This window comes from Tachyglossus aculeatus, chromosome 21 (assembly GCF_015852505.1).
Source record: "Tachyglossus aculeatus isolate mTacAcu1 chromosome 21, mTacAcu1.pri, whole genome shotgun sequence".
Lineage (NCBI taxonomy): Eukaryota > Metazoa > Chordata > Mammalia > Monotremata > Tachyglossidae > Tachyglossus > Tachyglossus aculeatus.
Genome location: NC_052086.1, coordinates 45,703,478 through 45,719,401, shown reverse-complemented (window position 1 = coordinate 45,719,401; position 15,924 = coordinate 45,703,478). Strand labels below are relative to the sequence as shown.

General features: G+C 56.6%; 2 protein-coding genes across 2 annotated transcripts in view; both read right to left on the bottom strand.

The window, feature by feature from the left end:
- The window catches only part of DNASE1L2 (deoxyribonuclease 1 like 2), a 17,994-nt gene extending 11,811 nt beyond the window's left edge, over nucleotides 1–6,183 (bottom strand). Inside the window, exons 1-6 of the mRNA XM_038762763.1 lie at nucleotides 6,174–6,183; nucleotides 6,071–6,135; nucleotides 5,509–5,612; nucleotides 5,045–5,172; nucleotides 4,090–4,201; nucleotides 3,711–3,811 (exon numbers count right to left, since the gene is read on the bottom strand). Of these exons, the coding sequence (XP_038618691.1) occupies nucleotides 3,711–3,811; nucleotides 4,090–4,201; nucleotides 5,045–5,172; nucleotides 5,509–5,612; nucleotides 6,071–6,135; nucleotides 6,174–6,183 (520 nt within the window). The remainder of the gene's footprint in view (nucleotides 1–3,710; nucleotides 3,812–4,089; nucleotides 4,202–5,044; nucleotides 5,173–5,508; nucleotides 5,613–6,070; nucleotides 6,136–6,173) is intronic.
- E4F1 (E4F transcription factor 1) lies at nucleotides 5,638–15,924 on the bottom strand. The gene is made up of 13 exons (XM_038762246.1): nucleotides 15,790–15,924; nucleotides 14,935–15,031; nucleotides 14,621–14,826; nucleotides 11,487–11,607; nucleotides 11,141–11,293; nucleotides 10,857–11,020; nucleotides 9,897–10,106; nucleotides 9,696–9,801; nucleotides 9,166–9,383; nucleotides 8,879–9,077; nucleotides 8,514–8,674; nucleotides 7,874–7,936; nucleotides 5,638–6,565 (listed from the first exon to the last, which is right to left on the bottom strand). The coding sequence occupies exons 1-13, from the start codon at nucleotides 15,841–15,843 to the stop codon at nucleotides 6,209–6,211; spliced, it is 2,109 nt and encodes a 702-aa protein (XP_038618174.1). The 5' UTR covers nucleotides 15,844–15,924; the 3' UTR covers nucleotides 5,638–6,208.

The following is a 15,924-nucleotide window of genomic DNA, read 5'->3' as shown; positions in this document are numbered from 1 at the left end:
GCGCTTAGTATAGTGCTCTGCACACAGTCAGCGCTCAATACGATTGATTCCTTTGCTCTACCCCCCCACCCCTCAGCACTTGTGCATATATGCACATATCTATAATTCTATTTATTTATATTAATGCCTGTTTACTTGTTTTGATGTGTACATATAATTCCATGTATATTGATACTATTGATGTCTTGTTTACTTGTTTTGGTGTCTATCTCCCCCATTCTAGACCGTGAGCCCGTTGCGGGCAGGGATTGTCTCTCTTTGTTGATGAATTGTACTTTCCAAGTGCTTAGTACATTGCTCTGCAAATAGTAAGTGGACTGTGAGCGTAGGGACCGTCTCTATATGTTGCCAACTTGTACTTCCCAAGCGCTTAGTCCAGTGCTCTGCATACAGTAAGCGCTCAATAAATGCAATTGAATGAATAGGTACAATCGAATGAATGAATGAATGATTGAATGAATGAATGAATACCAGCAAATTGGGTTGAACACAGCCTTTTGTCCCAAGTCTCTATATGTTGCCAACTTGTACTTTCCAAGCGTTTAGTCCAGTGCTCTGCACACAGTAAGCGCTCAATAAATACAATTGAATGAATGAATGAATACGAATGAATGAATGAATGAATACCAGCAAATTGGGTTGAACACAGCCCTTTGTCCCAAGTCTCTGTATGTTGCCAACTTGTACTTCCCAAGCGCTTAGTCCAGTGCTCTGCACACAGTAAGCGCTCAATAAATATGATTGAATGCATGAATGAATAAATACGATTGAATGAATAGGTATGATTGAATGAATGAATGATTGATTGAATGAATGAATACCACAAATTGGGTTGAACACAGCCCTTTGTCCCAAGTCTCTAAATGTTGCCAACTTGTACTTCCCAAGCGCTTAGTCCAGTGCTTTGCACACAGTAAGCGCTCAATAAATACGACTGAAGGCATGAATGAAGTGGGGCTCACAGTCTCAACCCCTCTTTTAGAGGAGGAGGTAACTGAGGCACTGAGAAGGCTTTGCCGGGGCGAGGGGAAGCAGGGCGCAGCAGGTGGGATAATGGTCTTTTATCATCATCAATCGTATTTATTGAGCGCTTACTGTGTGCAGAGCACTGGACTAAGCGCTTGGGAAGTACAAATTGGCAACATATAGAGACAGTCCCTGCCTAACAGCGGGCTCACAGTCTAAAAGGGGGAGATAGAGAACAAACATACTAACAAAATAAAATAAATAGAATAGATATGTACAAGTAAAATAGAGTAATAAATATGTACAAACATATATACACATATACAGGTGCTGTGGGCAAGGGAAGGAGGTAAGATGGGGGGGATGGAGGGGGGATGAGTCTTTTAGACTGTGAGCCCACTGTTGGGTAGGGACTGTCTCTATATGTTGCCAACTTGGACTTCCCAAGCGCTTAGTCCAGTGCTCTGCACACAGTAAGCGCTCAATAAATACGATTGATGATGATGATAATGGTGAGTGTCGAGGCTAAACTTCCCGAACGCTGAGAGACAGGGACCCTGGGAGCAGGGCGGCTTGGAGGCAGGGGACTGGAGGAAGAGGAAGTGGGGTGACCAGCTGCCCATCCTCTCTTCCTCCTTCCCTTCCTCCTCCCCCCCGAGTCTGGCCCGGCCCGGCCCGGCCGCCCGCAGCCCCCACAGAATCTGCGGCGTGGCTCAGTGGAAAGAGCCCGGGCTTTGGAGTCAGAGGTCATGGGTTCAAATCCCGGCTCCGCCAACTGTCAGCTGGGTGACTTTGGGCAAGTCACTTCACTTCCCTGTGCCTCGGTTCCCTCATCTGTCAAACGGGGATTAAAACCGTGAGTCCCCCGTGGGACAACCTGCTCACCTTGTAACCTCCCCAGCGCTTAGAACAGTGCTTTGCACATAGGAAGCGCTTAACAAATACCATTATTATTATTTATCCGGCCTAGCCCCTCTCCCAATCCGCGATTAACTTCTGGGGGCAGGGGGGAAGAAGGAGCAGCCCACCCCACCCCACTTTTGGCTCCACACTGTAAGCTCACCGTGGGCAGGGAATGTGTGTTATATCGTTCTTTTGTACTCTCCCAAGCGCTTAGTACGGTGCTCTGCACATAGTAAGCACTCGATAAGTACGATCTATTTCTTTATACTGATGCTACTGATGCCTGCTTACTTGTTTTGATGCTCTTTTGTACTCTCCCAAGCGCTTAGTACAGCGCTCTGCACATAATAAGAGATGAGAAGCAGCGTGGCTCAGTAGAAAGAGCACGGGCTTTGGAGTCAGAGGTCATGGGTTCAAATCCTGGCTCCGCCTCTTGTCAGCTGTGTGACTTTGGGCAAGTCACTTCACTTCTCTGGGCCTCAGTGACCTCATCTGTAAAATGGGGATTAAGACTGTGAGCCCCATGTGGGACAACCTGATCACCTTGTAAACTCCCCAGTGCTTAGAACAGTGCTTTGCACATAGTAAGCACTTAATAAATGCCATTATTAATTATAATAAGCACTCGATAAATACGACCTATTTCTTTATACTGATGCTACTGATGCCTGTTTACTTGTTTTGATGCCTGTCTCCCCCACTTGTAGACTGTGAGCCCGTTGTGGGCAGGGATTGTCTCTACTTCATTCATTCAATCGCATTTATTGAGCGCTTACTGTGTGCTGAGCACTGTACTAAGCGCTTGGGAAGTACAAGTCGGCAACGTATAGAGACGGTCCCTCCCCAACAACGGGCTAGCGGTCTAGAAGGGGGAGACGGACAACAAAGCAAGCAGACAGGTGTCAAAACCATCGGAATAAATAGAATTATAGCTATATGCACATCATTAGGGAAGCAGCATGGTTCAGTGGAAAGAGCCCGGGCTTTGGAGCCAGAGGTCAATCAATCAATCAATCAATCGTATTTATTGAGCGCTTACTATGTGCAGAGCACTGTACTAAGCGCTTGGGAAGTACAAATTGGCAACACATAGAGACAGTCCCTACCCAACAGTGGGCTCACAGTCTAAAAGGGGGAGACAGAGAACAGAACCAAACATACCAACAAAATAAAATAAATAGGATAGAAATGCACAAGTAAAATAAATAAATAAATAGAGTAATAAATATGTATGGGTTCGAATCCCAGCTCCGCCACATGTCTGCTGTGTGACCTTGGGCAAGTCACTTCACTTCTCTGAGCCTCAGTTCCCTCCTCTGTAAAACGGGGATTAAGACTGTGAGCCCCACGTGGGACCACCTTATCACCTTGTATCCCCCCCAGTGCTTAGAACAGTGCTTTGCACATAGTAAGCACTTAACAAATGCCATCATCATCATCATCATCATCAATAAAATTAATAGAGTAGTAAATATGTACAAGTAAAATGAATAAAGCACTAAATATGTACAAATGTATACAAGTGCTGTGGGGAGGGGAAGGGGGTAGGGCAGAGGGGCGGAGGAGAGGAAAAGGGGGCTCAGTCTGGGAAGGCCTCCTGGAGGAGGTGGGCGCTCAGTAGGGCTTTAAAGGGAGGTAGAGAGCTAGTTTGGCGGATGTGTGGATGGAGGGCATTCCAGGCCAGGGGGAGGACGTGGGCTGGGGGATGACGGTGGGACAAGTAACTTGTACTTCCCAAGCGCTTAGTCCAGTGCTCTGCACACAGTAAGCGCTCAATAAATATGATTGATTGACAAGTGAGAACGAGGCCCGGTGAGGAGATGAGCGGTGGCGGAGGGTACCTCCGGTGGCCATTGGTTTCTCAGTCGCTTTTGCGTGGCCCGGCTGTTCACCGGAAAGGGGGAAGAGGCGTGCTATGTTGTGGCCGGACTGGTCATGCACCCTTGGGCACAGGGGGACTGGACTGGTGGGTGTGAGGGTGATTCAGCACACGCCCTGCCCGCTGCTGGCGGCTTAAGTCCGGTGGGAGTGGGGCACCCCGCCCCCGTCTCCTTCCTCGGCCTCGGAGCGACGCTCCCCGGGACAGCAGGTCCAGAGCAGAGGCGTGCAGCTTGGCAAGCCCATCATCATCATCAATCGTATTTATTGAGCGCTTACTATGTGCAGAAAGCCCATGGGCGGCCCGGCCGTGATGGGAGCGGAGCGGGAGGGACTGGTCACCCCTGTCCCTTCACATCAACGCAGCAGATAGTGGCCTCCCCACGGGGGGAACCTCCCCGAGCGGCTGGAGATGTGTTGGCGTGGTCCCTGCCCCTCAGGGTGACCAACAGCCCTCAAAGGTTGCCGGGCACCTGAGAGGCAGCGGGCATCTCCCCCGACGACAGTGGCCTGAATGGACACACTGGCCCTGTCTCAGCCTGGGACCATCTACAAGGGGCTCTGCACATAGTAAGCGCTCAATAAATACGATTGATGATGATGAAGGGGCAGCGTGAGAGGTGACTTTTCCATCCACCAGCAGGGCATCGTGGAGCCGCTGGGCTTCCCCGAGCGCGGACACGCGGCCTGGCTGGGCTCCGTTCCTTCAGTCCACTCCCCGAGGGCAGGGACCGTAGGGAAGGCACAGGGTGGGTTCTGATCCTGACTCTACTGCATTGGTTCATTCACTCAGTCGTATTTATTGAGCACTTACTGTGTGCACAGCACTGTACTAAGCGCTTGGGAAGCGCAAGTTGGCAACGTATGACCCCGGACAAGCCACCTACCCTCTCCAGGCTGCAGTTTCTTTGTAAAATGGGGTTAGGAGTGCCAGAAGAAACATGATGAATGATTGGCACCTGTCTACTTGCTTTGTTGTGCGGTCTCCCCGTTCTAGACTGTGAGCCTAGGTAGGGGCCGTCTCTGCTGCCGAATTGTACTTTCCAAGCGCTTAGTACAGGGCTCTGCACACAGTAAGTGCTCAATAAATACGACTGAATGAGTGAGGCGGTTCTCCTGGCCCAGGCTCTAGCCAGTCCTGCCCCCCTCAATCGTATTTATTGAGCGCTTACTGTGTGCAGAGCACTGTACTAAGCGCTTGGGAAGTACAAGTTGGCACCATATAGAGGCAGTCCCTACCCAACAGTGGGCTCACAGTCTAAAAGGGGGAGAGACCCGCAGGAGCCCCGAGCCCCACCAGGCTTCAGTGACCCCCCGGGCCGGCCTGAGCTGAGCCCCCATCCCGGGCCCGAGCCAAGCTGAGCCGGGGGCAGGTGGGCCACGGGGTTCCCTGGATTTAGGGTCTCGGCAGCTCCCAGGGTCACGCTTTCGGACAAGGGGGCCCGACCGGGTCAGCAGGGTGGAGACACGGGCACAAGAGAAACAACGCGGCTTAATGGAGAAGAGAACGGGCCTGCAAGTCAGAAGGACCTGAATTCTAGTACCAGCTCCGCCACTTGTCTGCCGTATGATCCTGGGCAAGTCACTTCAATTCCCCGTGTCCCGGGTTCCTCGTCTATAAAATGGGAACTACGACGGGCGAGGCCCACGAGGGACAGGGTTGGCGTCCAACCCAATTATCGTGAATCAACCCCGGTGCTCAGAAGAGTGCCTGACACACAGTAAGCGCTTGACAGCCACCACAATTATCATTACCATCACAAACGACCGAGGATCAGGCGTCGGCTGCTGCTCCGGGGAGTGGCTGCACTGAGCCCGTGGGCCGCCCACAGGAGCCTGGGCTGCTGGCGCGGGGAGGGGAGGTCCTGGGACGCCGGGAACGCGGCTGGGCCAGTTTCCACGGTTTATTGTAAAAAAAACCAAAAGACAAAACTCCTTTCATCTTATTTACAAGCTCAAACTCTCCCACTGCCGTTTGCAAACCTACCGAGTCTCGCGCGTCCAGTCACGGCTTCCCCGCCGGGAGGGTCAGCACGGTGACCTCGAAGGGACACAAGGCCACGGGGCTGGCGGCCGGTCAGACGAGGCGGGGGATGAGACGGAGGAGACAAGAGGGAGGATGAGACGGAAGAGACACGTGGGAGGAGGAGATGGAAGGGATAAAGAGGATGAGGCGGGATGGAAATGAGAGGAAGAGAGTTGGGGAAACCGGCTCCAGGCGCGCCCTACGACCAGGTGGGCCAGCCTGCCTGCCGAGGGGCGCAAGTCCCCTTTCTGAATGATTAAGGCACCAGTTCACGCCTCAGTCTGACTCGGCGGCCACCACCACCGCCACCACCACCACCAGCAGCAGCCAGTCCCACTCGGTGGCCCCGCTGGGGGAGGGGGCTGTGAGACCGAGCAACACCCCCGTCCCCAGGCCGGACCCTTCTGCATCCAGGCGGCCCCCGCCGCCGCTCGCCTACACGATGACCGTCTGCACCTCCAGCTCGCCATCCTGGGAGGTGACCACGAAGTCGCCCGTGTGCTCCAGGATCTCGATGCCCTCCTCGGCCACCATGGTGACCGCCGCGGCCGCCACGTCCGCGTCCAGCCCGCCCCGCGTGGCCAGCACGGCCCCCTCGCCGATGGCCGAGGCCAGGGTCATGGCCACCTGTTCCGTCAGGCTCTCCGGGGTGGCGATGGTGATGGTGTCGCCCGCGTCGGCCCCGAGCCCGGCGCCCTGGTCCACCGTGACGTTCTGCACGATGATCTGGTGGTGGCCGGGGCTGGCCTGGCTCACGATCTGCCGCACGACCTTCATGATGTGACTGTCCACCTGGGCTCGGCACAGGGGCGGCCACGTGAGCCGGGCGGGTCCTCCCCTCCCTCGGGGAGCTCGGCCGCTCCCACCCCGTCCCCGTCAGGCCCTCCCCACCCCTGGGATGCTTCCGCTGTGTGCTCTGCACACAGTAAGCGCTCAATAAATATGACCAAATGAATCAATGTCCCATCGCCCACAATCCCATAGCCTCGGTGTCGCCCTTGACTCCCGCCCATCCAGTCTTGCTGCTGCATCTTCCCGGCCAACGTCTCCAGGGTCCACCCCTTCCTCTCCGGTCCAAAGGCTACCACCCGGGCCGAAGGTCCAGTCTGACCGTGGTCAGTCTGTCGCGTCAGCCTGCTGGCCTCTCCCCACTCCAATCTAGCCCTCCAACTGCTGCTGCCGCCAACACCCGGATCATCTTCCTGAAGCGTGGCCCGGTCCACACCTCGGGACCCTCCGCCGGCTCCCCTGGTCCCTCCTCAATCCAACCAAAACCCTTTGCCGTCAGCCTCCAGGTTCCAGCCATCTGATTCCACCCAACCCATCTGCTTCTTTCCATCCTCTCCCCTTCTCCATCCCCCCTTCATCTTACCTCCTTCCCTTCCCCACTGCACCTGTATATATGTTTGTACATATTTGTTACTCTATTTTACTTGTACATATCCATTCTATTGATTTTATTTTGTTAGTATGTTTGGTTTTGTTCTCTGTCTCCCCCTTTTAGACTGTGAGCCCACCGTTGGGTAGGGACTGTCTCTATATGTTGCCAACTTGGACTTCCCAAGCGCTTAGTACAGTGCTCTGCACACAGTAAGCGCTCAATAAATACGATTGAGGATGATGATGATCTGCTCTTCGCTACATCAGACGAGCCCCAGCTCTCCTGGAAGATCCTTTCCTCCGGGAAATTAAACCCCCTCGACCCATTGGTGTCCACCTGTCACCCACCCTCGACCCGCCGGCGTTTTAGCTTATTCTTACCTTCTCTGCTTACGCCTACGCTTACGGTTGGATTTTCACCTGTCTCGACCAATTCCTCACACTATTTCAACCCGGTGGACGTGAACTACCTCCCGCTGGGCACCCCACTTGTAAAATGGTTCTGTCTGCCTCCCCGCTTAGAGCTGCGTGGCCTGTGACCGCCGCGCTCTCCCAAGCCATCGACCAGAGTCTGGCCACGGGTGGGCACGGGGCAAATACCAGGGGTTGAAGGATGGACCGACTGCCGTGTCTGCGGGGGGCCCTGCCTCTCCCGCCCCCCGGGCCCCGCTGGGGGTGGGCTCCCGGGGTTGCTGACCAGGCTCCCGGCCGGGTCCCTACCTCATGACGCGTCCCCTCGAGGGTCTCGGTGGCCTCGCTGGTCTCCGCGTCTTCGGTCGCTGCCTAGGGCCGAGGGAGGGGCGGAATTTGAGAGAGGCGAGGGTCGAGCCCCAGCCTCTTCCCCGCTGCCCCTCCAGGCACCCGTCCGAGCCAGGCGGAGGCCACCGTGGACCGAGTATCCTGGGATTTCCTTCCTGCCCAGGCAGCCGGTGACCCTGGGCCCGTTGGGGAGACTCCAGGCCCACCGCCCCGGGGGCCAAGCCACTGACGCGCTGCGGGTGGAGTCGGTTTAAAGGGAAGGAGGGGGGGTGGGGTGATGGCAGGAGGCCTAGTGGAGAGAGACCCCGGTCCTGGGAGTCAGAGGACCTGGGTTCCCAGCCCGGCTCTGCCGCTTGCCTGCTGGGTGACCTTCGGCTAGTCACTTCACTTCTCTGGACCTCAGTTTCCTCATCTGTAAAATGGGGATTCAATACCCGCCCTCTCTCCTACTTGGACTGGGAGCTCCACGAGGGACAGGGGCCGTGTCGGACATAACTTGTATTTGCCCGAGTGCTCAGCACACCGCTCGGCACACTGAAGCGAGCGCTCAACCAGTACCGGTAGAGCGGGACAGGGCTGAGGGTCGGGGTTCCCAGGGTACCTCGATGATGTACTCCTGGGTGTCGGCCACCACGGACGAGAATTCGACAAGCACCGTGTGGGGGTCCTCCGAGATGACCGTGGCGGCCAGGCCGTCGGCCGACTGGCTCTCCTCGGACACCATCACCTCCTCCACTTCCTTCAGGGCCAGGAGACAGCCTCCTGGACGGACGGACGGACGGGGCTGGTGGCCGCCGGAACCCCCGTCCCCACCCACCCCGAGAGCCAACGGTAGACCCAGGACCCCGCTCATCAGGAGGGGACCGGGGGCCCCCCGCCAGCCCTACCCGGTGGGCCTCGCCGACCCCAGCGTGGGCCGGGATTGGGCTCCACCCCGGGATGAGGTTCGGTCGCCCCCCCCCTCACCTTTGGTGCGCAGGTGGCGGTTCAGGGTCCCGTGCTCGGCGAAGCCGCGGCCGCACCTGTAGCACTTGAAGGGCTTTTCGCCGGTGTGGTGGCGGATGTGGCGCACCAGGGAGCCCTTCTCCCGGAAGCCGCGGCTGCAGTACTGACACACGTACGGCTTCTCCTCCAGGTGCGTCCGGAAGTGGACCTGCTGGGCGTTCTGCAGGAGGCCCGGCCCCGCTCAGCGCCACCCCCGACCGTCCGTCCGTCCGTCCCCCCCCGCCACCCCGGGTGGTCCGCCCGCCCACCTTGGTCTTGTAGCACTTGCCGCACTTGGGGCAGGAGTAGGGCCGCTGGTCCGAGTGCACCCGCCGGTGGCCCTTGACGTGGGCGATGGTCTTGTAGAGCTTCCCGCACTCCCCGCAGCGGTAGCGGCGCTCGCGGACGTGGGCCTCGCGGTGCTTCTTCAGCAGGTAGCCCTTGGGGAACTCCTTGCCGCACTCGTCGCAGTGGAACACCTTCAGGCCTGCGGAGACACCGACGTCGCCCGCTGGAGGGTAGGGACCGTCTCTATATGTTGCCAACTTGTACTTCCCAAGCACTAAGTAAAGTGCTCTGCACACAGTAAGCGCTCAATAAATACGATTGATTGATTGGAGGGGGGCACCCGCTGCTGCTCCCTGCCCACGGCCGGGGGCACAGGCCCTCCTCCGGCCTCCTTCCTCCCTAGGCCGTCTCTGCGTTTCTCTCGCTGCGGACGCAGAAGCCGGGGAGCGACGGGGCCCGCCCCGCCGGCCCTGGGCCCCGGCCTCCACCCGCCGCGGGCCCCGCCGCTCACCCAAGTGCCCTCTCATGTGCTCTTCCAGGGCCGCGGGCACGGGGAACACCTCGCTGCAGTGTGGGCAGGAGAAGCACTTGAGGCCGTTGACCAACTCGGGCTGGATCTGTGGGGACGCAGCGGAGCCCACGGTCAGCCCGGGCCGAGCCTGCCGCAGTCCGGTTCCGGAGGGCGGCCTCGCTGCGTGGTCCCGGCCCTCACCGTCTCGACTTGTTCCACGTCCACGAACTCCTCGCCCTCCACGTCGCCGCCGGCCAGCTCCTCGGTGGCGCCGACACAGGGGGCGAAGGGCTTGGTGGCCTCGTCCAGGCCGACTCGCTCGATGACGAGGCCGGAGTTCCTCATGGCCTGCCTCAGCAGGCTCTCGCTGCTCACCGGGCCCTCCGGGGCCGCCTCCTCCGGACCTGTCGCCTAGGGGAGGGGAATGGGGAGAGGGGGGGCAAGGAGGCAGAGTCGCCACGCTGAGCGAGGGACACGCGGACACACACTGACTTTACGCTAAATCGGACGGCCACAGCCGTGTCCCTCCTCCTCCCACTCTGGGGAAATCGTGTCTCTCCCCCCAAGAGATCGGAAGCTCCTCGAGGGCCGGGCACGTGTGTCTGCCTCGCTTTTGTAGTCTGCGCCCAAGTGCTTTGTTCAGTGCTCGGTAAATGCCACAGACGAGGAGCTCGGAACGAGTCTGTGATGAGCGCCTATAATAATAATAATAATAATAATAATAATGGCATTTATTAAGCGCTTACTATGCGCAAAGCACTCTTCTAAGCGCTGGGGAGGTTACAAGGTGATCAGGTTGTCCCACGGGGGGCTCACAATCTTCATCCCCATTTTACAGATGAGGTAATGGGCCCAGAGAAGTTAAGTGACTTGCCCAAAGTCACACAGCTGACCATTGGCGGGGCCGGGATTCGAACCCATGAACTCTGACTCCAAAGCCCGGGCTCTTTCCACTGAGCCACGCTACCGTGGGCAGGGCTCAGTGCCGAGAGCTTGGAAGAGCCCACCAGGGGCAGGCGGCGTCAGCGATCCCCGCCCTCAAGGAGCTTCCAGTTACAGAGAGGAGGAAGATGAAAATGAAAAGACCGGGTGCGGGGGGGGAGGTGGTGGGTCAACTTTGGGATGGGGTGGCGGCATCCGGGAGCGGGTAAGGTGACCGACCTGCGTCCCGAAGGCCTTGGCGCACACCGGCAGCTCCTGCATTTGGACGTGGACCTCGTGGATGACGTGGCCCTTGGCGTCGGTCACCAGGTGGATGACGGGCGAGGCCTCCACGGGCTCACCACCCAGGGACGGGGCCACCTCCGAGCCCACCTCGCCGGACCCTGGCGCGCACGGGACACAACCAAGGAGCTCACGGCCCGCTGCCCCGCCCGGCCGGGATGGAGCCCACCCACCCACAGGGCCGACGGGGAAAATCGGGGCCTCCCTCGCCCCCGACCCACCTGGCGGGAGGGTCTCTTTGGCTAGCACCACTTCCTGGTTCAGGCTGAAGCGGATCTTCTCCGTGCAGGGCGTCAGCGACTTGAGGTGGCGGGTCAGGGCCCCGGACTCCCGGAAGCTCTTCCCGCACTTCTTGCATTTGTAAGGCCGCTCATCTGGAGGGAACGACCCGCCGCCGAGCGTTCAGCCGATCGCTCCGCTGACGGGGTGGGAATGGGGCGGGCCGAGCCGGGGGCCGGGACGGGTGCCACTTTCTCTGCCCTTCGGACAAGCCCACTGGGGGGAATTCACGGAGTCACGGCCCCAATACGGACTCCCCCCTAACCCCCCCGCCGGCGGGGTTCTCACCCGTGTGGCGGCGGTGGTGCCGGATGAGGGAGCCTTTGGTCCGGAAGGACGTCCCGCAGAGCTTGCACTCGTGGTCCTTGCGGCTGCTGTGGGTGATCATGTGGGCCTTGAGGATGCTGGCCTGGGGAGAGCGGGGTGTTGGGGGGCACCCCAAGGCGCCACGTCAGCTCAGCAGGTCTCCCCAGCGCCCGACCCCAGTGGAGGGGTAGAGGGGGAATATAGAGACGGTCCCTACCCAACACCGGGCTCACAGTCTAGAAGTTGGCAACATCTAGAGCCCGTCCCGACCCAACAACAGTAATAATAATAATAATAATAATAATAATAATAATAATAATGGTATTCATTAAGCGCATACTGTGTGCCAAGCACTGCTCTAAACGCTGGGCACTGCTCTAAACGCTGGATAATAATGATCCAGACTGAGCCCCCTCCTTCCTCCCCCTCTGCCTTATCTCCTTCCCCTCCCCACAGCTCCTGTATATATGTTTGTACGTATTTATTACTCTATTTTATTTGTACATATTTATTCTATTTATTTTATTTGGTTAATATGTTTTGTTCTCTGTCTCCCCCTTCTAGACTGTGAGCCCGCTTTTGGGTACGGACCACCTCTATAAGCTGCCAACTTGTACTTCCCGAGTGCTTACTACAGTGCTCTTCACACAGTAATCGCTCAATATGATTGAATGAATGAATGACCTCCTTCCCCTCCCCACAGCACCTGTATATATGTTTGTACATATTTATTACTCTATTTATTTTATTTGTACATATTTATTCTATTAATTTTACTTTTTTAATATGTTTTGTTGTCTGTCTCCCCCTTCTAGACTGTGAGCCCATTGTTGGGTAGGGACCGTCTCTATATGTTGCCTACTTGTACTTCCCAAGCGCTTAGTACAGTGCTCTGCACACAGGAAGCGCTCAATAAATATAATTGAATGAATGAGTGCCCCACACATTTCCTCACCCCCCAGACGCACACGTAGACGAGAGCCTCTCCCCTCAGCTGAAGCACTCACCACAATGCTTGGCACATAGACTGTGAGCCCACTGTTGGGTAGGGACTGTCTATAATATGTTGCCAACTTGTACTTCCCAAGCGCTTAGCACAGTGCTCTGCACACTGTAAGCGCTCAATAAATACAATTGAATGAATGAATTTATTTTACTTGTACATACTTATTCTATTTATTTTGTTAATATGCTTTGTTTTGTTGTCTCTCTCCCCCTTCTAGACTGTGAACCCGCTGTTGGGTAGGGACCGTCTCTAATATGTTGCCAACTTGTACTTCCCAAGCGCTTAGCACAGTGCTCTGCACACAGTAAGCGCTCAATAAATACAATTGAATGAATTTATTTTACTTGTACATATTTATTCTATTTATTTTATTTTGTTAATATGTTTTGTTTTGTTGTCTGTCTCCCCCTTCTAGACTGTGAGCCCGCTGTTGGGTAGGGACCGTCTCTGTTGCCAGCTTGTACTTCCCAAGCGCTTAGCGCAGTGCTCTGCACACAGTAAGCGCTCAATAAATATGACTGAATGAATGAGTGAATTTATTTTACTTGTACTTATTCTATTTTATTTTGTTAATATGTTTTGTTTTGTTGTCTGTCTCCCCCTTCTAGACTGTGAGCCCGCTGTTGGGTAGGGACCGTCTCCAATATGTTGCCAACTTGTACTTCCCAAGCGCTTGGCACGGTGCTCCGCACACAGAAAGCGCTCAATAAATACGACTGAATGAATGAATACGCTTAAGGAACACAACTAATCGGCCGCGGGCACTGGGAACCTGGGGCCAGACCACGTAGGGTGGCCGCAACTGCCCAGCGGCGGTGAGGGCTGCCTGGGGAGGGGGGTGCCCCCAGCCCAAGAAGAGTAGCCGCTGGATCGGTCAGTCGGTCAGCAGGGGCCCAGTCAGTGCCCAGCCCCCCGGGTCCATCCGTCCAGGGGTTGACCCAAGTACCTCTACGTGCGGGTCTGGGCTGGGACGTGGGGGAGCAGGGCCCAGAAAGGGGAGGTTTGGGGAGCAGGCTCCGGAGGGCAGAGATAATGATGGCATTTATTAAGCCCTTACTATGTGCACAGCACTGTTCAAGGCCCTGCTGAGAGCTCACCTCCTCCAGGAGGCCTTCCCAGACTGAGCCCCTTCCTTCCTCTTCCCCTCGTCCCCCTCTCCATCCCCCCCATCTTACCTCCTTCCCTTCCCCACAGCACCTGTATATATGCATATGTTTGTACATATTTATTACTCTATTTATTTATTTATTTTACTTGTACATATCTATCCTATTTACTTTATTTTGTTAGAATGTTTGGTTTTGTTCTCTGTCTCCCCCTTTTAGACTGTGAGCCCACTGTTGGGTAGGGACTGTCTCTATATGTTGCCAATATGTACTTCCCAAGTGCTTAGTACAGTGCTCTGCACATAGTAAGCGCTCAATAAATACGATTGATGATGATGACGACTGGGGAGGTTACAGGGTGATCAGGTGATCAGGTTGTCCCACAGGGGGCTCACAGTCTTCATCCCCATTTTACAGATGAGGGAACTGAGGCCCAGAGAAGTGAAGTGACTTGCCCAAGGTCACACGGCTGGCAATTGGAAGAGCCAGGATTTGAACCCATGACCTCTGACTCCAAAGCCCATGCTCTTTCCACTGAGCCACGCTGCTTCTCTGCTAATAATGGCATTTGTTAGGTGCTTACTACGTGCAAAGCACTGTTCTAAGCGCTGGGGGGGGGGGATACAAGGTGATCAGGTTGTCCCACGTGGGGCTCACAGTCATAATCCCCATTTGACAGATGAGGTAACTGAGGCTCAGACAAGTGACTTGCCCAAGGTCACACAGCAGACATCATCATCATCAATCGTATTTATTGAGCGCTTACTGTGTGCAGAGCACTGTACTAAGCGCTTGGGAAGTACAAGTTGGCAACATATAGAGACGGTCCCTACCCAACAGTGGGCTCACAGACATGTGGTGGAACCGGGATTCGAACCCCTGACCTCTGACTCCAAAGCCCGGGCTCTTTCCACTGAGCCACGCTGCTTCTCACGGTCTCATCCCCCAAGGATGACGCTGTGCCGATACCCGGGCTGGTGCGGGGGGATCCCCCCGGCCCATACCGTCTTGAAGGTCTTGTGGCAGAGCTGGCACACGTAGCGTCCCTCCTTGTTGACCAGCAGCTTGACCCTGCTCGGCTCAGCCGGGCCGTCCGGCTCGGACTCCTCCGGGCTGCCCGGTCCCGCCGGCTCCCCCTCCACCTGCCCGTCCGCGCCGGCAAACATGGGCTCCGCGGCCGCCACGATGACCTCTTTGATGTTCCCGCCGCCTGGGGAGAGAGGACGCTGGCGGTGGGCGGTGAGCAAAGGGCGACGACGGGACGGGGAGAGGGGGAGCGGCGGAAACAAGGGCGGACACCCGGGGCCCTGAGACTCACCCCCGATCTCTGGCGCGTCGTGGCCCTCGGTGGGGAGCGCCGCCGTCTCCACGACGATGTGAGCCACGGTGATGGACTCCCCGACGGAGGGAACCACCTGCGGGGGCCGAGCGCGGCTCAGGTCCAACTCCCCCCACCCCCCGTGCCCAAACCGTGTCTGGCTCCCCCAGATCGACCTCGCTCTCTGTTCACGGTCCGCGCCCAGGTGCGCAGCGTGGCTCAGTGGAAAGAGCCCGGGCTTTGGAGTCATAGGTCGTGGGTTCAAATCCCGACTCCGCCAATTGCCAGCTGTGTGACTTTGGTCAAGTCACTTAATTTCTCTGTGCCTGTTACCTCATCTGTAAAATGGGGATTAAGACTGAGTCCCCAGTGGGACAACCTGATCACCTTGTAACCTCCCCAGTGCTTAGAACAGTGCATTGCACATGGTAAGCGCTTAACAAATGCTATCATTATTGTTATTATACGCACACTACTGATTGGTAGCCCGCCAGCCCACCCGCTCCCTAAGACACAGTCAGCGTGACAACGTGACGGGACCTGGTCCCTGCCCTCAAGGAACCTACTGTCTACTGGAGGCAGAACTTCTAGACTGAGGCTTTGGGAGAGGATAATACAGTTAGGAGACACGGTCCCCGCCCTCAAGGAGCTTACAGGATACCGTGGGAAGAGTACTGGACGAGACAGCTAGTAGACATGATCCCTGCCCTTAAGAAGATGGCAGTTTAGTGGGGGAGAAGGGCACTAAAATGAATGCCAGATAGGGGAAGCGGCAGAGTATAAAGATAGAGACAAGGTGTACAGGGTGGGTGGGGTGGCAGACCGGGGGCCCGGAGCGATGGTGCCGCTCTCTACCTCCGGGCTGAGCAGCGCGGCGGGCGCGGCCTCGGGTCCGGGCACGGGGGCCATGGTGCCGCTCTCCTGCACCCGCTGGCAGCCCCTGTGGATCTTGTGCTGGACGAAGTCCTCCAGGGCGGTGAACTCCGCCTG